The following is a 26,534-nucleotide window of genomic DNA, read 5'->3' on the forward strand; positions in this document are numbered from 1 at the left end:
AAAGAACTGATGCTTTTGAACTGTGGTGTTGCAGACGACTCTTGAGAGTCCCTTGGATTGCAAGGAGATCAACCTGTCTATCCCAAAGGAAATCAATCCTGAATATTTATTAGAAAGACTGATGCTAAAGCTGAAGTTCCAATACTTTGGCCACCTGTTGCGAGGAGCCAACTCACTAGAAAATTCCCTGATGCTGGGAAAGATCGAAGGTGAGGGCAAAAGGGAATAACAGAGGATGAGATGGTTGGATGGTATCATTGACTCAATGGAAATTAGTTTGAGCAAGTTCCTTGAGATGGTCAAGGATAGGAAACCTGGCATACTGCAATCAATGGGGTTGCAAATAGTCGGATATGACTGAGTGACTGAACAGCAAACAAAAAATGAGAGAAAGGTAAATATTCTTCCCAATCAGGTAATGGCTAGAGAAAAGCAAGGTGATTGCACTAAAGCTCCTACTCCATGTGGAGGGAAACTCCAGGAGCAGAGTATGACTATCCCCTAATCCTCTGCTCTTGGGAGGCAAGTAGCCCCTCTATACTCCACAGTAATTTTTACAGGTTAATATTCTACTAATAAAAATTGCTGAGGTGTTAATGTGTCTATATTTTGTATGTTCTACTTCCCACTCATACTGGATCATTCCCTTTTCTGTTTAAGCACTTAATTTTCCATGAGAAAATCCCCTGCAGGCTAACATATGAGAAATTTCCACCCAGAAAAGTTTTGCATATTTTTCAGGCATCCCAGTATTATTACCCAAGATGAAGCAACAACTCAATTCAAAGAAGGGGAAGACATAAAGCAAATATACAAAGTTAAGAGATAGTTGGAATATTAGGGGGGAAAGTGGTTTTTTTTGTTTTTGTTTTTGTTTTTGTTTTTTTCGGGGAGGGGCTAGAAGGAGGCAGAATACCAAGAGAAAATCTGGAGCTTTGATAGAAGCCAAATTATGAAAGGCAGTATTGTTATGGTATTTACTTTGAATATACATACACAGTGGCTATTTTTTATCTTTTCCATATTGTCTTATTCTGATGATTTAACGTAGCCTACAAATCTCTACATGGTACACTAGTTAATCTGATTTTGAACAGATATGACAGATTTAGTAAAAATAAATAGAAATATTGTGAATGGACAAATTTAGAAGTATTGGGACTTCTGAGATAGGTTTTCAAAATAATTTTCTTTTACCCAGTGGAATACATCAACAGCAAAGTTTTAAATCAACCACCTACCTTAGCCCTAAAGATATGTTGTCATAAATTGCAACCAATTTTAATAAAACATTTCTTACCCTTCTAACCCCTTCTAATTTCTTTCAGCTTTTTCATTTACCCTTAATAAAATTCCTTGCTTTCTATTCTACTGCACAATTTATCTTGGGAGTGAGAAAACCAATATGCTTGCCATGTGTTAACAGTTGAAAATCGACTTTTTATTTCAAAACAATCTCTAAGACAAATATTCACCTAATTCATTGTCAAAGCAAAGTGGAATTATTTGTTGTCAGAAGTTAACAAATACTTTAATATATTTTATTTATGCCTTAAAATATGAGACTGCAGCCACTTTAAAAATGATTTTAATGAATTCGTTCTCTAAAACTACAGACATAAAATACATATGTATGATTTATTTTGACTTTCTGAAATTTTAAAATAAAAAGTCACTAAGATTAGATGGAAAGAGAGACACTGCAGAATTTTGCAGCATTTTAATGATCTCTTAAAATTTTATATTAAGCAATATCTTCTTCATACTGAATGGCTGAAACACCAGCTTTTATGTTTTGGAAGCAAAAAGTATAATTTATTTTACATTGCAATATTAAGAGTATAAAACACTGAATGATTTCCAAACAAAAACTGTGTCGAACACTGGGAATACAAAGATTTAAAAAAAAAAAAAGAGTCTGAGTTTTATAGGATTTCATAATCTATTAGGAGTAGCAGAGAAGTAATTCTTTTTCAAGATTAACTGTGTCAAGTAGTATAATAGGGTTAACAAAGAATACTTAAAACTATGAAGAACAGACCAATGCTGGATAAGTTGATATAAACCAAACTGCAAAGGGCAGCATTCACCATAGTACCTATTTTCAACACACATCTACACTAACTGCCATTTTATATTTTTTCATCTAATAATTTCTAAAGACTAATAGAAGTCGACAAAAATTTTGCAAATGTTAATAAAACCAGGAAAGAATGAAAGCAGTAATTCACAAAAGCTCTTGTTCACTGCTTTTGTTTTTGTGAGCAAATTTGAAACTGTGTCTGTGTCATGTGAATTCTATTACTGACACCAAAGACATACTTAAAACGAAGTCCTCAACATATTAGACATACCGCTTTAGTGTGTAGATAGATTTTTTAATATTATTCTATTAATTTATTACAGAATCTGCAATATTTGTCCCAGAGGTAGATATCTTTCCACATAGCAAAAACAGAGTAATAATAATTCCTCTATTTTCCTTAATGTTGCAAGTACATAAATACAATTGTAAAAGCTAAGAGGAGAAAGGAGAAGAAATTCTGAGAAACCTCAGGAAGAGAGAAGGAAGAAAGAAAAGAAAGCAAAAAAAAGGAAGGAAAGAAGGATGAAAGGAAGAAAGAGACTCTGAATTACAGTGGAAAATGTATCCCCTTTCCATTTAAGGTGACGATCCAGCCATGAAGAAACCCAAACAAAATCAGCAGAACAATCCAGTCCTCAAAATTCCTCACACAAATTCTGTTGCTGCCAAGAAAATACGTTCTTCTTAGTTTTCTTCACAGAAAATTGACATCATTATTGCTTAGACTATAGGTAATGGAGTTCAAGAAGGGCCCAACATTTGCATGAAAGACTGAGATCACATTTCCCCAGCCCATAGACTACATTAGAAGCTGAGAGGTACATGAATGCTATCGCCCAGGAGAAAAGCGAAAGAGTCTTATATGGGAACTTCGGATACTGAGGTACTGAATTAGAGCTTTAGCTCTGCTCTCTGTGGCGCTGACGGATACAATACTGGAGATGATAAAAGTATAGGTGAAAGTAGTGTTGGTGTGAACCAAAATGATCATCTTATTAGAAGACAAACCACAAGCTCATTGTTGCAGGTACTGGTGCAGGAAAGCTGAAGCAGAAGAAGTATATCGCAAAGATGGTGGTTGACAATATTGGCATCATGGAAGTTCGGTCTCACCATACAAGGAGTGTGGGTTCCTGTTCCCCTTGGCAATTTCCTATATATTTTATTGCACAATTTTTATATGATATCTGATGCAAGATCTAGCTATTTTGTAGAAATGGGGTCCACCAGAGTATCTAATTCAGCGTATTGCAAAAGGTGAAAGTTGGTATCTTTTATTCTCTATTTTTATATTTACAGAAGTTTTCACTAAGTTTTTGAAAAAGTGTTTCTTATAGTTTCTTTTTCTGCACTCACCCTGAGATTAAAATACTCACATGAGTAATCTATGAATATGTTCTACTCCCTCCCTCCCTCTACTAGTTAATCAACTGCAATCAGACTTCTGCTTCTATCATTTCCATAATATTATCTTCCAGAGTTTATAGATCCCCAGTGCAAAGGCCATCTAAACTCTCTACAGCACTGAATACTCTTCTTCTTGAAATAGCTAATTAATTTTCTTGATACCAGGAAATTGCTTATTATTAAAGTTTATATGTGCCCACATAAATCCTTGTCCAGAGACAATTTTAGGATCATAGAACATTAGAAGTGGAAAGCTCCAAATCACCAAGTAACCAAATGGTAATATAACCATTTGAAAAGAATTTTAAAAGGGCATATTCTTGAGCCCTGATGTCAGATGTATTTCAACACAGTAGGTCTTAAAATGGAAAAGAAGATAATAATATTAATTATTATCCTGAATGATTCTAACACATACCCAAGTTAAGAATGATTAATTCAGAGATTAATAATTCAAACTTCATAACTTATATGACTCAGTACCAATAAATCTGATTTTTTATATAAATAGGAATGATTAATTCAATTCAGTTCTTTTAGCATATAAGTCAAGAAACTGAGACACAGTGATTGCAAGATTTTTTTAATGAATAGAACACATGTTATCATCCAGCCTAGCATCTTATTTTTCATATTATTAAACTGAGGCTCCAAAAGTGAAATGATACTACTATGTAGGGTCAAATCCAGGACTACACCTCATTTACTGTAGCTTGAATGCCAAGTAACTAAATAACAACCTTCACAAAAATCCTTTTAAATTGGTACTATTATTTTTCTAATTTTGGAAATGAGGAAATAGATATTCTGAAATGTTAAGTCACATTTCAGAGTCATGTATTGAGCAAATGGCAAAATTGAAATTTAAACCCAGGTAGTAAAAATATAAACCAGAAACTGTGAGCTTGCTCACCCTAATGGGCTTCTAGGAGTCTCTGCAATTCATACCTTCATTTCCTGACTCTTAAATACACACAATAACCTACATAAAAATAAATCCATCTTTGTTTTCCATCCCTGTGCATTGAGAAATGCACTGTGGAAGTAAACTGCTACAAAAGCCATTCTAGGAGGGAGAAGTGGTAATAATTCTTAGAATGACTCACCTTCTCCCCAAATATCTATTCTCTATGACTCAAGGTTTAAAATCAAATAGAAGCATTCACTCATTCCAGACATAATTATTGAGCCTTTACTAAACACCCAACACTACGTAAAGCCCTAGAGATATAACCAAGAAGATACCCAAGGTGCCTTCCCTCCCAGGGAAGACAGATAATCAGATGGCTAGAAAAGCTTGTGAAAATTGCTCTTATTACCTCATGTCAGTCCTGACTGCTACACTTCGGGTGATACAAAAAAGAGCACCTAAACTTTGCAAGGTGGATTAGACAGATTTCCATTCAACTGATACATAAAACATCAACAGAAAACAAAGTAGGTTATAAATAGGTAATAAGAGCATGCTAGAAAAAGGAAAGCAAATAGAATATAACCAGGGAGGAAGCCTCATTGTTCAGTGAGCAAAATGAGTTTTCATGGAAAGGTAGAAAAATGAAAACAAGAGAAACCCTCTATGTACTCCATAAGTCATCATGTGATTCTCATCCCACTTTTGAAAATCCAAGTTGAATAAACATATGTCTTATGTAATATATTCCCTTGTATTGAGCTAAACTTTTTCCTGCAAATTAATAACTTAAAATGTTCTTATCATTAAATACATAGAATGAGATTGAATATTTAAGAAGGAAAGAACTTCCAGTACAGTGGAATGTGCCAGGAGAGGGTAAGCATATACCCTGAAGGTCATCTACCCATCTTTTTGTCCAGGAAAAACCTCCTGGAGTTCTGGATAACCTAATACCTGAAGGATAAACAGGCTGAGTAAGAAAAAGGACTGTTTCTTTGTACATGAAAGTGTTCCAGACTAAGAGAAGAGCTTGTAGAGAGGTAACGCAAAGGAACAAGAGTTTATTTAATTTGGGAAAGTTCAATAAAACTTTAGCAGGGTACTGGTGCCGGGGGCCAGCGTGAGGAACTCCACCCATGGCAAAGGTCATGAGGAAGGAGGCTTGAAATATGCAAAGGCGTGATCAAGCCTCAGGAAACCCCCTGTTCCTGAGCATCTACCCCCAAAACCAGAGTCTATACTGTTTCATGCTCTAGCCTACACCTCTGACTTTATGGGGGGCTGTTCCCCACAGGTTCTCTTGGAGAAGGAGTAAACGTGCAGCTCCAAGTCAATAAAAATTCCTGGGTGTGACAAGAGTGTTTCAATTTACGGACTCCTCTGAAGGTTATCTAGCCTGCCAGTATAGGTTCGTCCGGCTTTCTTGCTCCCCGTTTTTCTGGCTGAATTTCCATCTGGAATGCGGGTATTCACCATGCCTGCTTATTTTGCCTGGGCTTCTAAGATTGGACTGGGGAGGTCTCAGTGCCTCCTCTCCTTCGGGAGAATGGAAAGACTCCTGTGGCCTACATTGGTGGTGATTGGTATTCCATGTAAACCAGGTTATTCAGCCTCCTTTTCTCCACTAATTTTCCTACTACACTATCCATTTCTAATCTCTTTCTATCTGTAATTAAATAAGTTATTTCCATGGATGCTGACTCCGTCCCCACCTTTGAATCACCCTGGACCTACCGGGGCTGGACCCCGGCACTGGGAAGAAACAGGGAGGAAGGAGTTCCAGTGATAGAACATCAGGCTGGAGAGGTGAACAGGGTTCAAACAGAAAGATTCTTGCTTGGCCTACTGCGGAAATTTTGTTTTACCTTGAAAGAAATTCCAGTGAACATAGTGAACCAAGGTAAATAAGATCTTATTTGAAGTATGGAAAGAGCATTCTGGCTGCAGTGTGGAGAATAGATTTTAAGGGGAAAGATAAGAAAGGGAGAAGCCAGTTGGAAGGCTGGTGTCTGGATGAGAAATGATGAGAAATGTTCATAAGACAAGAATTGATAGCAATTGATAAATTGGATGTGGAAGACAAGTACTGAGAGGGGGCTCAAAGAAGATACCAACTTGGGATTTGAGCAATTAAGTAGATGATGCCATTCACAATGACAGAGACCAAAAGAAAAGAAGAGAGTTTGGTAGGCTTGGTTATAAGTTCAGGTGCCTATAGAACATTCTAAGAGAGATATTTGTCAGTTAAACATAGGTTTGAAGTTCAAATGTGAGTCCTATTTTTGTTTTCTGTGTAGAAATTTTCCATAATCAGAACATTCTTATCTGCTATGAACTAGTCAACTTACTTTAAAAGGTGTGAATATTCTTTCTGATTTTTAAGAGGAAGACACTGTGAAGGAAGATAGAGGAAGAAGTGAAAGAAGGAAGAAATATCTTTCACAACTATAAGAACCCCAATTCTTTGCTACAAATATTAAGTTGCATCAATTTCTTCCCAATAAAACTAAAGTAACAGTATACCCATACTTTGCAGAGTGTTCAACCCAACCTTCTAAATTAAAGTCTTTCTATTATACCTCACTTCATCCTGTGTGAAAGAACTCAATATAGGAAAAAAAAAAATTATTTTGAAAGAAAGGTGTATTCTATTATCATAATTAATACTGTTCCAGTTCAGAGAAATATTTTTCTAATGAAGGTTTTTTTCAGGGCAACCTTAACCTCCTTATTTCTGAAGCTATAGATCAGAGGATTAAGCATAGGCACCAAAATGGTATAGAATACGGTGGACACTTTCTTCTGGTTCATGGACAAAACAGAAGAAGGATGAAGATACATAAATGCCCCTGACCCAAAGAAAACAGAAACAACAATTATATGAGAGCTACAAGTACTGAATGCTTTGGACCTTCCTTCTGTGGAACTGATGTGGAGGATACTGGAAAGGATAAAAACATATGAGACAGTGACGGTGAGGCCAGGCACACCAACATCAAAGCCAACGATGATGAGAACCACCAGTACATTGATGTGAGTGCTGGTGCAGGAGAGCTCCAGGAGGGGGAGGATGTCACACATGTAGTGGTTGATGGTGTTCGCATCACAGAAGGTCAACCTCAACATGCATCCTGTGTGGGCCCAGGCAGCAATAAAGGCCCCCAAGTATACAACCGCAGCCATTAGAGAGCAGACCTGAGGGGACATGGTGACCTTGTACAGCAGGGGCTTGCAGATGGCCACATAGCGATCATAGGCCATCACTGTCAGTACATAGCATTCTGCATTGACAAAGAAGCAGTAGAAAAACAGCTGAGTCATGCATCCTGCATAGGAGAAGGTGTTCCTCTTTAACACAAAGTTTACTAACAGTTTGGGGGTGATGACAGAAGAGTAACAGAGATCAATACAGGATAAATTAAAGAGGAAGTAGTACATTGGAGTGTGGAGGTGAGAAGTCAGTCTAGAGTGACCAAGCCCAGGTTTCCTGCCACCGTAATTATGTAAATTCCCAAGAAGAGGAAGAACAGGGGTACCTGGATCTCCGGATGGTTAGTTAAACCCACAAGGATAAACTCAGTGACCAATGAGGCGTTTCCAATATCCATTCTCTTCCAGTGGGATCTGAAAGATAGGAGAATAGAGTCATATTTGAGGCAGAACTCAGATTCCCCATGCAATCTCATGCCCAGTCCATTCAGGAGCCAAGAAGACCAAAGACTCTGCTGAGGCTTAACTATTTTACAGAAATAAATAAATAAATGGATGTGGCTCTGCTCATACCGAGAAAAGCAAGTGCCTGGAGGGCATCAGCATAGTAATACTAGGAGAATGTAAGAGTGCAAGAGAATATAAAAAGAGCATGCATTTCCACCTTTTCTTCCCTCAGTTTGTCGCTAACAGTTTTCCTTCCTTCACCTGCTTAAGTATGCATTTGTTAATGTTTACTCACCACACTTCATCTACCCTGTGCTAGCTACCAGTCCAAACTGGACACTGTGTAGGGGGTGACCATAATCACAAGTCCACAGCAGAGTTGGGGAAAAAGAGACTCAAAGAGAACCTTTGGCTTCCCAAGCATACACAACAAGGAAGTCATTATGTCAGGCCTAGAACCTGGGTCTCCTGCATAAGAAATTCCTTAAAGTGTATAAAGGTTAGAAACACTGCAAACCCGCTAATCTAAGCAATACCTTAAATTTCTAATTTCCTCTCCCACAGACCCATTTGTTGTCTCTATCTCAGGGCCAGAACTGGGGGAAGATGTAAAAACAAAAAGGATTCAATACTCACTCTTCTTTGCCTACTGGCATCAGAACTGTCTTTCTGGTTTCCCCTCCACCAAGGCTCTCCAAAAAGGAAGAGATCTTCTGCTGCAAGAGGCAGCAGAACTGAATTCACCTCGTCTCCTCCAACCCTGTGGAGGGGTTCAGAATATTTATAAGTCTCAGCATTTCTTTTGTTCTGAGAGTCAGTCAGATGAAGATCATGATTTTTAATTACCGTTTTGCCCAGAGGTGATCATTAAATCACAAAAAGGAACCCAAACACTACTCTTGATTTTCAGCATAATCATATGTATTTTATTCCGAGTTTCAAGGTCTCAGCAGTTTGAAAAAGAGATTTTCTCAGGAGCCTCTGCATGCAAATCCTTGAGGAAATATAGACTTAGGAAATTGTTTACACAGTATGAAGATAATTTAACCCTGGTGTCTTTGGAAGCTCAATATTTTACTCAAAATTTCGTATTAGGGATTTTCTCTTCCTTTGTCTTTCTTCTACTGTTTCTTTGACTTTTGGGTACTATTGCTAACACATAGCTAATGGCATTTTTATTCCTATAGAAATAAATACTATCCAGAAAGCAGGAATAGAAGGAACATACCTCAACATAATAAAAGCTATATATGACAAACCCACAGCAAACATTATCCTCAATGGTGAAAAATTGAAAGCATTTCCCCTAAAGTCAGGAACAAGACAAGGGTGCCCACTTTCACCACTACTATAAAACATAGTTTTGGAAGTTTTGGCCACAGCAATCAGAGCAGAAAAAGAAATAAAAGGAATCCAAATTGGAAAAGAAGAAGTAAAACTCTCACTGTTTGCAGATGAAAAGATCATTACATAGAAAACCCTAAAGACTCCACCAGAAAATTATAAGACCTAATCAATGAATATAGTAAAGTTGCAGGATATAAAATCAACACACAGAAGTCCCTTGCATTCCTATACATTAATAATGAGAAAATAGAAAGAGAAATTAAGGAAAAAATTCCATTCGCCATTGCAACAAAAAGAATAAAATACTTAGGAATATATCTACCTAAAGAAACTAAAGACCTATATATAGGAAACTAGAAAACACTGGTGAAAGAAAAGAAAGAGGACACTAATAGACGGAGAAATATACCATGTTCATGGATCAGAAGAATCAATATAGTGAAAATGAGTATACTACCCAAAGCAATCTATAGATTCAATGCAATCCCTATCAAGCTACCAACGGTATTTTTCACAGAGCTAGAACAAATAATTTCACAGTTTGTATGGAAATTCAAAAAACCTCAAATAGCAAAAGCAATCTTGAGAAAGAAGTATGGAACTGGAGGAATCATCCTGCCTGACTTCAGGCTCTACTACAAAGCCACAATCATCAAGACAGTATAGTACTGGCACAAAGACAGAAATATAGATCAATGGAACAAAATAGAAAGCCCAGAGATAAATCCACACACCTATGGACACCTTATCTTTGACAAAGGAGGCAAAAATATACAATGGATTAAAGACAATCTCTTTAACAAGTGGTGCTGGAAAGACTGGTCAACCACTTGTAAAAGAATGAAACTAGAACACTTTCTAACACCACAGACAAAAATAAACTCAAAATGGATTAAAGATCTAAATGTAAGACCAGAAACTATAAAACTCTTAGAGGAGAACATAAGCAAAACACTCTCTGACATAAATCACAGCAGGATCCTCTATGACCCACCTCCCAGAATATTGGAAGTAAAAGCAAAAATAAACAAATGGGATCTAATTAAAATTAAAAGCTTCTGCACAACAAAGGAAACTATAAGCAAGGTGAAAAGACAGCCTTCAGAATGGGAGAAAATAATAGCAAATGAAGCAATTGACAAGCAACTAATCTCAAAAATATGCAAGCAACTCCTGCAGCTCAATTCCAGAAAATTACACAACCCAATCAAAAAATGGGCCAAAGAACTAAACAGACATTTATCCAAAGAAAACATACAGATGGCTAACAAACACATGGAAAGATGTTCAACATCAGTCATGATCAGAAAAATGCAAATCAAAACCACAATGAGGTACCATTTCATGCCAGTCAGAATGGCTGTGATCCAAAAGTGTACAAGCAATAAATGCTGGAGAGGGTGTGGAGAAAAGGGAACCCTCTTACACTGTTGGTGGGAATGCAAACCAGTACAGCCACTGTAGAGAACAGTGTGGAGATTCCTTAAAAAACTGGAAGTAACACTGCCTTATGACCCAGCAATCCCACTACTGGGCATACACACCGAGGAAACCAGAATTGAAAGAGACACGTGTACCACAATGTTCACTGCAGCCATGTTTATAATAGCCAGGACATGGAAGCAACCTAGATGTCCATCAGCAGATGAATGGATAAGAAAGCTGTGGTGCATATACACAATGGAGTACTACCCAGCCATTAAAAAGCATACATTGGAATCATTTCTAATGAGATGGATGAAACTGGAGCCTATTATACAGATTGAAGTAAGCCAGAAAGAAAAACACCAATGCAGTATACTAAGGCATATATATGGAATTTAGAAAGATGGTAACGATAACCCTGGAGGCAAGACATCAAAAGAGACACAGATGTATAGAACAGTCTTTTGGAGTCTGTGTGAGAGGGCAAGGGTGGGATGATTTGGGAGAATGGCATTGAAACATGTATAATATATATGATATGAATCATCAGTCCAGGTTCGATGCATGATACACGATGCTTGGAGCTGGTGCACTGGGATGACCCAGAGGGATGATATGGGGAGGTAGGTTGGAAGGGGGTTCAGGATGGGGAACACATGTACACCCGTGGCAGATTCATGTTGATTTATGGCAAAACCAATACAATATTGTAAAGTAATTACCCTCCAATTAATATAAATAAGTTTATATTAAAAACAAACAAACAAAAAAAAACAAAAATATGACATGCACATTTTCCCGCACATACATGTTTTTAAGGTTATGGCATAAGTGACCAAATGATGCATACTTTATATATTTAAAGCATATCATTTCCTTTTCCTTAGCACTCTCTTTCCTATATGATCTCCCATCCATCAGTCACTCTCAATTATCCATGTTTATAACCAAAAACACCTTTCTATGTCTTCCTACTCACTGATATAAAAAATAATTACAACTATAAAGACTTTACAATTGATTACAAACCTCACATTTTTGACCCTTTGCTCTTTTCATCTAATAGAATTATACTAAAATGTCTATAAAAGTCTATGTTGTGGATATATTCTAATACATCAAACCAGTCCCCATTGATAGAGATCTACAATTTCTATCCAATAGCAATGCTAAAGTGTTCAATATTTTACATACACTTGATATTCCAGTACTTTTATTTTAATGGGATAAATTCCCAGCATGTATCCCATGGACCCCCCTCCTCAAGTTTGATTCATCAGCTAGAGTGGCTCACAGAAGAGAAGAAAAGTTTACTAATAGTTACCAGCTTATTATAAAATGATCTGATATAGGATACAGATGAACATCTGGATAGAAGAGATGAATAGGTCAAGGTATGCAGAAAGACTATGGAGCTTCCATGCCCTTCTCAGGTACACAGCTCTCCCAGCATCTCTACACTTTCACCAACCCAGAAGCTCTTGGAATCCCATCAATTTGAGGTTTAATGGAGGCTTCATTGCACAGGCATGATTGATTAAATCATTGGCCATTGGTGATTGAAATCAATCTTCAGCCCCTCTCCCCTCCATGGAATTCTAGAAGTTCTAGGAAGAGACTGGAAGCTCCAACCCCCTAATAACAAGGTTGGTTCTTCTGGCAACCAGTCAGCATCCTTAGATGAGGCCCCAAAGTCACCTCATTAACATTACCAAGCATACCTTTATCTTTGTCATCCCTTGAATTCCAAGGGATTTAGGAGCTCTGTGCCACAAATGGGGTAGGAGACTGAATATATTCAATACATTTTATATTATTATAATTTGTCAATAATAGATATTAGTCTAATATTTGTTACCATGATTAAACTATATATTTTGCTGTTCTATTATTAGTCCCTGGTTTGCTTAAGGTATTTCTTCCCCAACAAAAGTTTTTAAACATCATACAATAAAATATGACTACTTTTAATACATTCATAATTACACTATATAACACAAATCTGATATAACTACCTAAATTTGAGAAAATGTTATTTCTTACTTTTATTACTACCAGGTAAGTCCTCCTAACTAAATCCTTGATTCATCCATTGCCTCATACAGTCTATTCCCAACACAGCAACCAAGATCATCTTTTTAAAGTATGTCAATAAATAAATAAATAAAGCATGTCACTGTGTTATAAATTCCTGTATTCAATTTCACTCAAAGTACCAAGTTTTATAATGGCCTGCAGAAAGAAATATGTTACATCTCAGTGCTTATCATCATCTCTTTCCCTCACTCTTATCAATAAATAAAACCACTATGCTTTTATTCATACATGCCAAAAGTATCACCTTAGATCCAGCAACCCCAATCGTAGGCATATATCCAGTCAAAATACAATTCCAAAAGATACATGTACTCCTATATTCAAAGCAGCAATATTCACAATAGACATGATATGAAAACGATATATATGTTTATTTACAGATGATTGGATAAAGATGTGGTACATATATTGATGATAATTTTGGTAAATTCTTTGGAAATGCCAAAGAATGCTCAAACTCCTTGTCAATCACACTCATCTCACACGCAGTAAAGTAATGCTCGAAATTCTCCAAGCCAGGCTTCAGCAATACGTGAACCATGAACTTCCAAATGTTCAAGCCGGTTTTAGAAAAGGTAGAGCAACCAAAGATCAAATTGCCAACATCCGCTAGATCATCAAAAAAGCAAGAGAGTTCCAGAAAAACGTCTATTTCTGCTTTATTGACTATGCCAAAGCCTTTGACTGTGTGGATCACAAGAAACTGTGGAAAATTCTGAAAGAGATCGGAATACCAGACCACCTGACCTGCCTCTTGAGAAACCTGTATGCAGGTCAGGAAGCAACAGTTAGAACTGGACATGGAACAACAGACTGGTTCCAAATAGGAAAAGGAGTACGTCAAGGCTGTATATTGTCACCCTGCTTATTTAGCTTACATGCAGAGTACATCATGCAAAATGCTGGGCTGGATGAAGCATAAGCTGGAATCAAGATTGCTGGGAGAAATATCAATAATCTCAGATATGCAGATGACACCAACCTTATGGCAGAAAGTGAAGAAGAACTAAAGAACCTCTTGATGAAAGTGAAAGAGGAGAGTGAAAAAGTTGGCTTAAAGCTCAACATTCAGAAAACTAAGATCATGGCATCAGGTCCCATCACTTTATGGCAAATAGATGAGGAATAGATGAGTGTTCTTCTCACTGGAAAGTGAGAGACTTTGTTTCAGGGGGCTCCAAAATCACTGAAGATGGTGATTACAGCCATGAAATTAAAAGACGCTTGCTCCTTGGAAGGAAAGTTATGACCAACCAAGACAGCATATTAAAAAGCAGAGACATTACTTTGCCATCAAAGGCCCATCTAGCCAAGGCTATGGTTTTTTCAGTAGTCATCTATGGATGTGAGAGTTGGACTATAAAGAGGGCTCAGCACAAAAGAATTGATGCTTTTGAACTGTGGTGTTGGAGAAGACTCTTGAGAGTCCCTTGGACAGCAAGGAGATCCAACCAGTCCATGCTAAAGAAGATCAGTCCTGGGTGTTCACTGGAAGGTCTGATGTTGAAGATGAAACTCTAATACTTTGGCCACCTGATGCGAAGAGCTGCTTCATTTAAAAAGACCCTGATGCTGGGAAAGATTGAAGGCAGGAGGAGAAGGGGACGACAGAGGATGAGATGGTTGGATGGCATCACCGACTCAACAGACATGAGTTTGGATAAGCTCTGGAAGTTGGTGTTGAACAGGGAGGCCTGGCTTGCTGCAGCTCACAGGGTTGCAGAGAGTCGGACACAACTGAGTGACTAAGCTGAACTGAACTGAATATCCTCTGAAGGGTTACATGTTATGAATTTAGCAACATTGATATGCTTGCTATTTTTGTATTTTTTGATGTTCAACATTGACTTACAGTTTTTAACTCCTTGCTATATCCTTTATCATTTTCAATGGCACTCATACCATATCCCTTGATCTTAATATCAACATATATTATTTTCACATATCAAGTCCTATATTTAAAAAATAGTTGACCTAGTTGGAACTTTTTTCATTTATATTTTACCCTGTTTTATAAACGTCTCTTCCTTATTGAGAAAAATGTGTATCTAAAAAAGTAAATAATAATTAAACTACTTGGGAACCCTTAAAGGCATAGAGAAGTGCAGCCACTGTGTTTTGTATTTTACCATTATTTGATGTGCCAAAAATATGTTAAAGTTGGTCACAAGATTTCCATTTGAGAAGCCTCAAAATGCAATTTGTTTCATTTTTAGAAAAAATAAACTTTCTGTCAAATTAGATTTCATTCTATCAGAATATTGTGGATAAAATAATATAGAAGTTTAAATAACACTTCTAAAGTTTACATTTGGCAATAGATTAAGGAATCAACTTAATTATCATTTCTTGTAGCAACTGAAGTTCTTTGTGTCTGTTTGGACCTCACTAAAAGAAGGGGAATCGAGTTAGGATGCTTACATGTATAATATGGAACATATTGCTGCAAAACTTGAAAATTGCTTCATCTGAAAATTTTCAGATAAAGAAATAAAGAGACCTGGAAGTAAGACTCTTACAGAAATATGTCCATGTAGGAAATGGGCATAGACAGGGAATGAAGCAGTGTCCTATATTTCCCTTCAGAGTTGAAGATAATGAAGAGATGGGAATTCACTTTGGATCTACCTGAGGGAGGCACAGGCCCCAGAGTAAAGCAAAAATGATTAAAACAATAGGTCCATAAGAATTAAAGACAGATCACACACAGGAATCTTAATTTCCTTATTCCATATATATATATATATATATATATATATATACATATATATATATATATATATATATATGATCTACATCTCAGAGAAGAGACTTAGAAAGCTTCTACCCAGTTTTTAACCAACAGCATTACCTCATTATACTCACATTAACTCTTTCTGTGTCTAATTACTAGCAAGTGTGATAATTAAAGGCTTTGGCTTTTCCCACTGCTTGAAAGGACAACATAATCAGAAATTACACTAGATCATAAACATTTCCTCAGCATATTTCTAGGTTGTCTCCTCTTAGAATCAAGGAAATCAAGTCTCAAGAACCTGAAATTACATTTCCAGTAACAACAGAGCGACAATCAATGATAAAGGAACCAGCTCTGTGGTTTTCTGAACTAAGAAGGGTGAGTTTCTGAATTCAACTTACATACCTAATTTAATTTACAATACTCATTCCTTGTTTTGAGATGAAAATTGGGGAACCTAATGTATGCCTACTCTTTATCATTTTGTGTAGTTCTAAGACTCAAGTGATCCCAGGGGATCTGTTGGAGAGGGATCAGAGAATGTTCCAAAACATGAGTGGGCTCAAATCATATCAGTCAGGAAGTTTCCTCTAAGAGGATAAAGCTCTCACTCTTTTATATTTATGGCTTTTGCTTTGTGCCAAGGGAAGTTACTTAATTCTCATAGACTATTTTCTTGGATTACAAACAGAATTCTTGGTTCTGACCATATGAAGTCTAAGGTGTATTAGAAGCCAGCACCTAGTTGCTAGGGTCACTGCTTGCAGTTCTACTGATGAGGAAAGACCTCAAGTGAATGAGGAAATGTTGAGATGAGAGTAGAATGATAGTGTCCTAAGCCACCCCTCTTCTCTCTTGTTTTTTTTTTTTCAGCTGGTATGTTTGCATATGGTAGCACTGGCCTTTCCTCTGTAAGCTGTTTGTGATATCCTTTGCGATATTTAGCTTTTAAAAGCTAAATACACATCACTGTATAGTGATAAAGGTAAAGGCAGATTCTATGGGAGTAGGTTGGGATAGTGTCAGGCATCCACAGTGTTTGTACTCTTTAGTGCTGAACTTTCCTAGTGGCTCAGTGGTAAGAATCCATCTTCTAATGTAGGAGATGCAGGTTCAATCCCTGGGTCAGGAAGATCACCCAGAGAAGGAAATGGCAACCCACTCTAGTATTCTTGCCTGGGAAATCCCATGGACATGGAACCAGTCCATGGAGTCACAAAAGGCTCGGACATGACTTAGAAACTCAACAACAGCAAAAATACTCTTTCGTAGGATGAGACACTATGGGAAGAGCTGAGTTGTTCTCTAATGGAACAATTTTCTGCTCTATCCACTGATTCCCTTAGAGAAGAATGGCTCCTGGAAATGTCTCCTTTGTGACTGAATTCAATCTGTTGGGATTAACAGACTGACATGATCTCCAACTCACTCTGTTCTTCCTGTTCCTAGGAATGTACATGGTCACTGTGCTGGGAAATTTGGGACTTATAATGCTAATTGCATTGAATTCAAACCTACACACCCCCATGGACTTTTTCCTCTTTAACTTGTCCTTCATATACCTCTGTTATTCTTATGTATTTACACCCAAAATGCTGATTAACTTCTTATCAAAGATGGATATGATTTCTTATATGGGATGCAAGACTCAGCTCTACTTTTTCCATTTTTTCATCATTACTGAATGCTATCTGCTGACACCAATGGCCTATGACTGTTATGTAGCCATCTGTAAATCACTCTTTATAATGTTGTCATGTCCCTACACTTTAGGAGTGTGTTCCACCCTTATGCTTGTTTCCTACTTAATGGCATTTTCTGATGTCATGGTTCACACTGAATGCATACTGAGACTGACCTTCTGTGATGCAAACAACATCAACCATTATTTCTGTGATGTCTTTCCTCTGCTCAAGCTCTCCTGCACAGGTAGCCACATCAATGAGCTGGTAATTTTCATTGTGGTGGGCATCAACATCATTGTGCCCAGTTTCACCATCTTTGTCTCTTATGGTCTCATCCTCACCAACATCTTCCACATCAGCTCCATAAAGGGCAGGTCCAAAACCTTCAGTACCTGCTATCCCCACATCATTGCTGTTTCTCTTTTCTTTGGATCATATACATTTATGTATCTCAAGCCTTCATCTGCTGGGTCTATGGATGAAAGAAGTCTCTTCTCTGTTTACACCAATGTGTTGCCATGATGAACCCTTTAATCTACAGCTTGAGAAAGCTGCTCTGAGAAAATCCCTGAGTAGGAGAGAATTTTGAATTGATAGAATATCTCTCTGTGCAGTTGGTCACAAGGCAGAAAGGTTCTGTATTTAATAATTTTGTTGACAATCTTTTTGTTTCTTTTTAACCAGGTAGAAGGAAATCTGAGTCATCTCTCAATTTATTTCCACTCTGTGTACAGCCATACTTCTCTCTTACCTAACCATTTGCTGAATTTCTCACAGTCTCCCATTTATTAACACTAATTAGAAAAAAATATTACCTCTTGCTTTTTTTTCTCTCAGTTTGAACATATTTCCCCTCTGGAAATAGAAAACTGCTCTATAGATGATGAAACATGGAACATTAGGGTGACATAGTGTCACTGAGGATGTCTTACCTGCCACTTGCCATTGGAAGTATGAATTAGACGATTTTTTCTCTTCCTGTCTTTTCAATCTTCCTTGAGAAAGACTACATCTCCTTAAATGCCTGAGATGAAAGGTTCCATAATGACTGCTAAGTATAAACCACTTTACTTCTCTAAACATTACACAATATATTTTCCTGGAAAAAATTTTTCTTAATTTGCACATCCATTCCTGCACATAACATATTGTTAAAATATATTACCTGAATGTGAGAGCTAAGTTCAGAGTAGTAATTTGCTTCTACTTTATGTCATTGTTTTTGTTTCAGTAAACATGGAAAGGAGAAAATACTCTAATTTGAAAGTTGATTTTCAAACTTTGTCTTTGGGTTGTATATGACTTTTTCTCAAGGTGACTATCAGAAAAGTTAACAGCAGTATCGAAAAAAGTTTTTTGGATATGTCTCCTCAGCCTAAGAAATAAAAGCAAAATTAAGCAGAAGGGACTGCATCAAATTGAAAAGACATTGTAGAGCACAAGAAACTTAGCAAAATACAAACTCAGTCTACTGAATGGGAGAAGATATTTGAAAACATTATGTCTGAAAACAAGCTAATAATATCTAAAATATAAGAATAAACTGCATTACTCAGCATCTAGAAAACAAAGAACCCAATTAAAAAATGGGCAGAAGTGTATTTTTTCAAAGACATATGGATGACTACCAGACCCATGAAATGATGTTCAGCTTCACTTATCTTCAGAGAAATGCAAATCAAATCCAAGGAGATACCTCATTACTGTCAGAATGGCAAACAAAAAGGCAATAAGCAAAAATTATTGGTAAAGATGTACAGAAAAGGGAATCCTCATGCACTGTTGGTGGCATGTAAACACAATGGAAAACAGTATGAAAGTTCCTCAAAAATTAAAAATAGAACTACTATACAGTCCAAACACTCCACTCCTGAGTATTTACCTAAAGGAAACAAAATCACTAATTCAGAAATATATATACACCCTGAAGTTCACTGAAGTATTATTGGCCAAGATATGTATGCCTAAAGTCACAGTGATATTACAGATGATTGGATAAAGGAGACATGGTATATATTTATACAATGGAATACTTCTCATACATAAAAAAGAGTGAAATATTGCTATTTGAGACGACATAAATGAACTTAGAGAATGTTAAGTGAAACAAGTCAGATAGAAAAAGACAAATACTGTATGATTTCACTTATATTTGGAATCTACAAAACAGAAAAAATAAACAATGTAGGCAAGAAGAAATTGTTACAGATACAGAGAATAAACAGACTGTTGCCAGAGGGAAGGAAGAGGGGGTAGGAGAGAAGTTGGTGAGAGACTTTAAGAGATATAATCTTCCAGTTGCAAAAAAAAAAAAAAAAAAGTGATAAGCATGAACAGTGTGGGGAATATAGCTGATTATTATGTGGTATCTTTGAATGGTTAAAGTTGGTAACAAGACATGTTGATGTTAATTTCGAAGTGTATAGAGATAGCAAATCAGCTTATTACTCATTCAGTTCAGTTCAGTCACTCAGTCATGTCCAACTCTTCGCGACCCCATGAACGCAGCACGCCAGGCCTCCCTGTCCATCACCAACTTGCGGAGTTTACTTAAACTCATGTGCATCGAGTTGGTGATGCCATCCAGCCATCTCATCCTCTGTCGTCCCCTTCTCCACCTGCCCCCAATGCCTCCCAGCATCAGGATCTTTTCCAATGAGTCAACTCTTCGCATGAGGTGGCCAGAGCACAGGAGTTTCAGCTTTAGCATCAGTCCTTCCAATGAACACCCAGGACTGATCTCCTTTAGGATGGACTGGTTGGACCTCCTTGCAGTCCAAGGGACTCTCAAGAGTCTTCTCCAACACCACAGTTCAAAAGCATCAATTCTTCGGCACTCAGCTTTCTTCACAGTCCAACCCTCACATCCATGCATGACCACTGGAAAAACCATAGCCTTGACTAGATGGACCTTTGTTGGCAAAGTAATTACCCATTAGAAACTAATATAATATTGTTGGTAAGTTATACCTTAAAAGCAAACAAACTAACAAATGTATAGAAAAATAGATCAGATTTATGGTTACCAAAGTCAGGGATCTGGAGAGAAGAGCAAGTGGATAAAGATAGGACAAATATCCAGTTCTAAGATAAATAAGTACTAGATGTAATATACAATATGATAAATGCAAATAACACTGCTAAATGTTTTCTGTGAAAGTTGTTAAGAGAGGAAATCCTTAGAGTTCCCATTACAAAGAAAAAGGATACTTTTTTAAAAAATATATAAATTTATTTTAATTAGAGGTTAATTACTTTACAATATTGTATTGGTTTTGCCATACATCAACATGAATCCACCACAGGTATACACGTGTTCCCCATCCTGAACCCCGCTCCCTCTTCCCGCCCCATACCATCCCAGGTTCGATGCATGATACTGAAAAAGGATACTTTTTTACCTTTTATTTGGTATCCATATCAGATGATGGATGTTCTTACTGTGGTTATTGCTTCATGATGCATGTAAATCAAATCATTATACTGTACACCTTAAATTTACAAGATGCTGTATAAAAAAAGTGAAAGTGTTAGTTTATCAGTAATGTCCTACTCTTTGTGATCCTACAGACTGTAGCCCAGAAACTCCATGGAATACTCCAGATAAGAATACTGCAGTTGGTAGCCATTCCCTTATTCAGGGGATCTTTCCATCCCAGGGATTGAATCCAGGTCTCCTGAATTGCAGGCAGATTTTTCAGCATCTAAGCCAACAAGGAAGCAGATTATATTTCAAAACCCAGAAGAAATGAATAAAATGGAAAAAAATTCCATGTGTTTAGATTTGAATATATCTTGGATACTATGTACTTATCAGATATATCATTTATAAGCATTTCTTCCATTGTGTTAGTCCTCCATTCTCTTGATGATATCTTTGAAACCCAAAAGTTTTTAATTTCATAATGTTCAGCATCCACTTTTTTTGTTTTGTTTTGTTTTCATTTGTCCTTTATTAGTCATATCTATGGATAAGGCAATGGCACCCCACTCCAGTACACTTGCCTGAGAAATCCCATGGACAGAGGAGCCTGGTGGGCTGCAGTCCATGGGGTCGCTAAGAGTCAGAAACGACTGAGCGACTTCACTTTCACTTTTTACTTTCACGCATTGGAGAAAGAAATGGCAACCCATTCCAATGTTCTTGCCTGGAGAATCCCAGGGACGGGGGAGCCTGGTGGGCTGCCATCTATGGGGTTGCATAGAGTCGGACACGACTGAAGTGACTTACCAGCAACAGCAGCAGTCATATCTAAGAACCATTGTCCATCCCAAAGTCAAAAAGATTTACTCTGATGTTTTCTTCTAAGAGTTTAATAATATTACCTTTCATAATTAGATATAAGGTTTATTATGAATTAACTTTCTTACTTTGTGTAGTGCTCCAAATTCATTCTTTTAAAATGGACTTAATTATTTTAGTAGGTTTTGTTGAAAAGAGTTCTCTCTCTACCACATAATCTTGGCATCCCTGTTGAAAATCAAGTGAACATAAATGGAGTGGCTTATTTTCAGACGCCCTGAGATATATATATATGTTTTTCCCTCACTTGTGTATATGTAAATGCAGTGAATTCATGTCTGTGCTTTAAATGTAACCTCCAATTAAAATAAATAAACTTATATTAAAAAAATAAAATAAAATAATTTTATTTCCATTGATCAAAAACAGAGGTGGGCATGGTGTTATAATATTTTTTAACTACAATTTTCATCATTTGTGACCATCATGAACAGTAAGACAGAGGATAGAGAGGTAAAGGTAAGAACTTTTACACTCTTTCTCTCTTGAACTCATTCCTAGAAAAGCTGCTTCCCTTACCCATTAATATTCCTCCATAGAACTAAAAGCCTTCCTCCAAGGAGATAAAAGGAAGTGAAAGTAGAAGGGAAAACAATTACCAATATGTTTTCCATCAGTTCAGTTCAGTTGCTCAGTCGTGTCTGACTCTTTGCGACACCATGGACTGAAGCACGCCAGGCCTCCCTGTCCATCACCAACCCACAGAGTTTACTCAAACTCATGTCCATTGAGTCGGTGATGCCATCCAACCATCTCATCCTCTGTCGTCCCCTTCTCCCCTCCCCTCCTTCAATCCTTCCCAGCATCAGGGTCTTTACTAGTGAGTCAGTTCTTCGCATCAGGTGGCCAAAGTACTGGAGTTTCAGCTTCAACAACAGCCCTTCCAATGACTATCCAGGACTGATTTCCTTTAGGATGGGCTGGTTGGATCTCCTTGCAGTCTAAGGGACCCTCAAGAGTCTTCTCCAACACCACCGTTGAAAACCATCAATTCTTTGGCACTCAGCTTTCTTTAGAGTCCAACTCTCACATCCTTATGTGACTACTGGAAAAACCATAGCCTTAACTAGATGGACCTTTGTTGGCAAAGATATATCTCTGCTTTTGAATATGCTAAGTTGGTCATAACTTTTCTTCCAAGGAGTCAGCATCTTTTAATTTCATGTCTACAATCACCTTCTGAAGTGACTTTGGAGCCCCCCAAAATAAAGTCTCTCAGTTTCCATTGTTTCCCCATCTATTTGCCATGAAGTGATGGGACTGGATGCCAAGATCTTACTCTTCTGAATGTTGAGCCTCAAGACAACTTTTTCACTCTCCTATTTCACTTTCCTCAAGAGGCTCTTTAGTTATTCTTCACTTTCTGCCATAAGGATGGTGTCATCTGCATTTCTGAGGTTATTGATATTTCTCCCAGCAATCTTGATTCCAGCTTGTGCTTCATTCATCAGCCCAGCGTTTCTCATGAGGTACTCTGCATGTAAGTTCAATAAGCAGGGTGACAATATACAGCCTTGACGTACTCCTTTTCCTATTTGGAACAAGTCTGTTGTTTCATGTCCGGTTCTAACTGTTGCTTCCTGATGTGCATATAGGTTTCTCAAGAGGCAGGTCAGGTGGTCTGGTATTCCCATCTCTTTCAGAATTTTCCACAGTTTATTATGATCCACACAGTCAAAGGCTTTGGCATAGTCAATAAAGCAGAAATAGATGTTTTTCTGGAACTCTCTTGCTTTTTCAATAATCCAATGGATGTTAGCAATTTGATCTCTGGTTCCTCTGCCTTTTCTAAAACCAGCTTGAACATCAGGAAGTTCATGGTTCACGTACAGTTGAAGTCTGACTTGGAGAATTTTGACCATTACTTTATAAGAGTGTGAGATGAGCGCATTTGTGCGGTAGTTTGAGCATTCTTTGGCATTGCCCTTCTTTGGGATTGGAGTGAAAACTGACCTTTTGCAGTCCTGTGGCCACTGCTGAGTTTTCCAAATTTGCTGGCATTTTGAGTGCAGCACTTTCACAGTATCATCTTTTAGGATTTGAAAAAGCTCAACTGGAATTCCATCACCTGCACTAGCTTTGTTCATAGTGATGCTTCCTACAGCCCACTTAACTTTGCATTCCAGGATGTCTGGCTCTAGGCGAGTGATCACACCATTATGATTATCTGGCTCATGAAGATCTTTTTTTGTACAGTTCTTCTGTGTATTCTTGCCACCTCTTCTTAATATCTTCTGCTTCTCTTAGACCCATACCACTTCTGTCCTTTATTGAACCCATCTTTGCATGAAATGTTCCCCTGGTATCTCTAATTTTCTTGAAGAGATCTCTAGTCTTTCCCATTCTTTTGTTTTCCTCTATTTCTTTGCACTGATCACTGAGGAAGGCTTTCTTATCTCTCCTTGCTATTCTTTGGAACTCTGCATTCAAATGGGTATATCTTTCCTTTTCTCCTTTGCTTTTTGCTTCTCTTCTTTTCTCAGCTATTTGTAAGGCCTCCTCAGACAGCCATTTTGCTTTTTTGCATTTCTTTGTCATGGGGATGGTCTTCTCCCTGTCTCTTGTACAGTGTCACGAACCTCCTTCCATAGTTCATCAGGCACTCTGTCTATCAGATCTAATCCCTTGAATCTATTTCTCACTTCCACTGTATAATCATAAAGGATTTGATTTAGGTCATTCCTGAATGGTCCAGTAGTTTTAAAACTGGTCACACTGCCATTTGAGAAGCCTCAAAATGGAAGTTAAATTTGTTTCATTTGTAGATAAGGTAAATGTTCTTTCATATTAGTTTTTATTCTGACAGAATATTGTAGAAAAAAATGACTGAACAACTTAACTGTGCAACTGTTACAGTTTAATGTTGGAAGAAGGAAGGCAAGATTCACAACCATCTAACTCTGTAGTCCCTAGTGTTTTCTATAATGAGAAAAAACTGATAACCTCAGTTACTGAATTTTTACAGAAAGTGACCCAACAGGAGAATCAGGAAGAAATTTCAGATGTGTGTTAGAGTTATAAACTGTAAGTGTATAAAATATAGAAGGGACATCTGTGCTGTATGCTTAGTCGTGTCCAACTCTTGTGACCCCTTAGGCTGTAGCCTGCCAGGCTCCTCTGTCCATGGGATTTTCCAGGCAAGAATACTGGAGTGAGTTGCCATTCCCTTCTCCAGGGTCTCCTGCATTGCAGGCAGACTCTACCAACTGAGCTATGAGGGAAGCCTCCATCAAAGGGACATAGAGTATTGCAAATTATTTCAGCAATTTCCTGCAGACAGAACATCTGAAATGAGTTATTTCAACATTTGAAAACATTGAGATAAAGAAATAAAGAAACTTGAAACTGGGACCCTTCGAGAAAACACATTCATTTAAGAAATGGACACAAAGAGGGAATGAAGCAATGCACTAGCTTTCTCTTCAGATGTGTAGATAACGAGGAGACAGGAATTTACTTTGATCCACTTGAGGATGTTCAATCCCTAGAGTAAAGTGAAAATGGTTAAAAGAGTGAGTCCCTAAGGAACTAAAGACAGATCATGAACCATGTATATAGTTTCCTTCTTCTCTCTCTCTTTTTTTTTTTTTTGTTTAATATATAATCGAATCCCTGGGGAATTGTTGGAGCAAACCTCTAGTCTGCCTTACATCATTACACTCATATTAAATCTTCTGTGTTTAATCAAGTTGCGAGTGTGGTAATAAAATGCTTTATTTTCCTCCACCTCTTGAGGGGACTGAAAATAACCAGAAATTATGGTAGTTCATAAAGTTTTTGAGGGCATATGCCAATGCTGTCTCATTTTAGAGTCAAAGGAATCAAGCCTCAAGAACCTGACATTGCATTTCCAGTATCAGCAAGGTGAAGACTAATGATAATGGAGACAGCCCCAAGGTTTTCTGCCCTAAGGAGGGTGAGTTTCTGAATTCATCTTACATGCTGAGTTCAATTTGCAAACTTATTCCTTGTTCTGAGATGAAAATTCAGGGTCCATTTTTTCTCATTTTGTATAGTTCTGGGAGTCAAGTGAAGCTAGTGGATGAATCTGTCGGAGGGGGCTCAAAGGACATATCAGTCAGAAGTTTCCTCTAAGTATGTGTAACTCTCACTCTTCTAACTTTATGGCTTTTAACTCTGTGACAAGTGGAGTAACAACTCTTATAGATTCTGGTCCCCTCATCTTGGATTAGAAAGCATATTTTTGATTTAGACCATGTCACAGCTAATCTGCATTAGAAGCCAGGGCCAGGTTGCTAGGATTACTTCCTCCCGTTATAGTGATGAGGGAAGAGTTGAAGAAAATAAGGAAATGTTGAAATGAGAGGAGAACAGTTGTATCCTAATCCATCTGTCTTCCCTTTGGATTATCCAGCAGGTATGCTTGCATATGGCAGGACTGGTCTTCCCTCTGTAGGCTGTTTGTAATGTACTTTGCTATATTTAGCTTGTAACAGCTCTAATAAAGGGCAAGTCCACATCACTCTGTATTGTAATAATGGTAAAGTCAGATTCTATGGGACCAGGTTGGGATAGTGTTAGGCATTCCCAGTGTGTATACTCTTTTGTGCTGGGCTTCCCTGGGGCTCAGTGGTAAAGAACCCTCCTGCTAATGCAAGAGATGTGGTTTGATCCCTGGGTTGGGAAGAACCTCTGGTAAAGGAAATGTCAATTCACTCCAGTATTCTTGCCTGGGAAATTCCATGGACCAAAGAACCTTGAGGGCTACAACCCATGGGGTCACAAAAGAGTTGGACGCAACTTAGTGACTAAAAAAGAAAAAAACTGAGCTCTTTTGTAGGATGAGACACTATGGAAGAGCTGGGTTGTTCTCTAATGGAACCCTTTTGTCCTGTATCCACAGATTTCCTCAGAGA

At 37.6% G+C, this 26,534-nt stretch overlaps 1 protein-coding gene and 1 pseudogene across 1 annotated transcript; one reads left to right on the forward strand and one right to left on the reverse strand.

Annotated features, from left to right (window-relative positions):
• Positions 1-7,082: 7,082 nt before the first annotated feature.
• LOC138426500 (olfactory receptor 8B8-like) lies at positions 7,083-8,301 on the reverse strand (annotated as a pseudogene).
• An 8,819-nt stretch (positions 8,302-17,120) lies between these two features.
• On the forward strand, positions 17,121-17,876 carry LOC138426627 (olfactory receptor 8B3-like). Its single transcript, XM_069565353.1, has one exon. It carries the CDS (start codon positions 17,121-17,123, stop codon positions 17,874-17,876), a length of 756 nt encoding a protein of 251 aa, XP_069421454.1.
• The last annotated feature ends 8,658 nt before the right edge of the window (positions 17,877-26,534 follow it).

This window comes from Ovis canadensis, chromosome 21 (genome assembly GCF_042477335.2).
Source record: "Ovis canadensis isolate MfBH-ARS-UI-01 breed Bighorn chromosome 21, ARS-UI_OviCan_v2, whole genome shotgun sequence".
NCBI lineage: Eukaryota > Metazoa > Chordata > Mammalia > Artiodactyla > Bovidae > Ovis > Ovis canadensis.

What these genes read in the sequence shown, in the direction of transcription:
- LOC138426627 (XM_069565353.1), top strand. Translation starts at nt 17,121, where the DNA reads ATGTACATGGTCACTGTGCTGGGAAATTTGGGACTTATAATGCTAATT.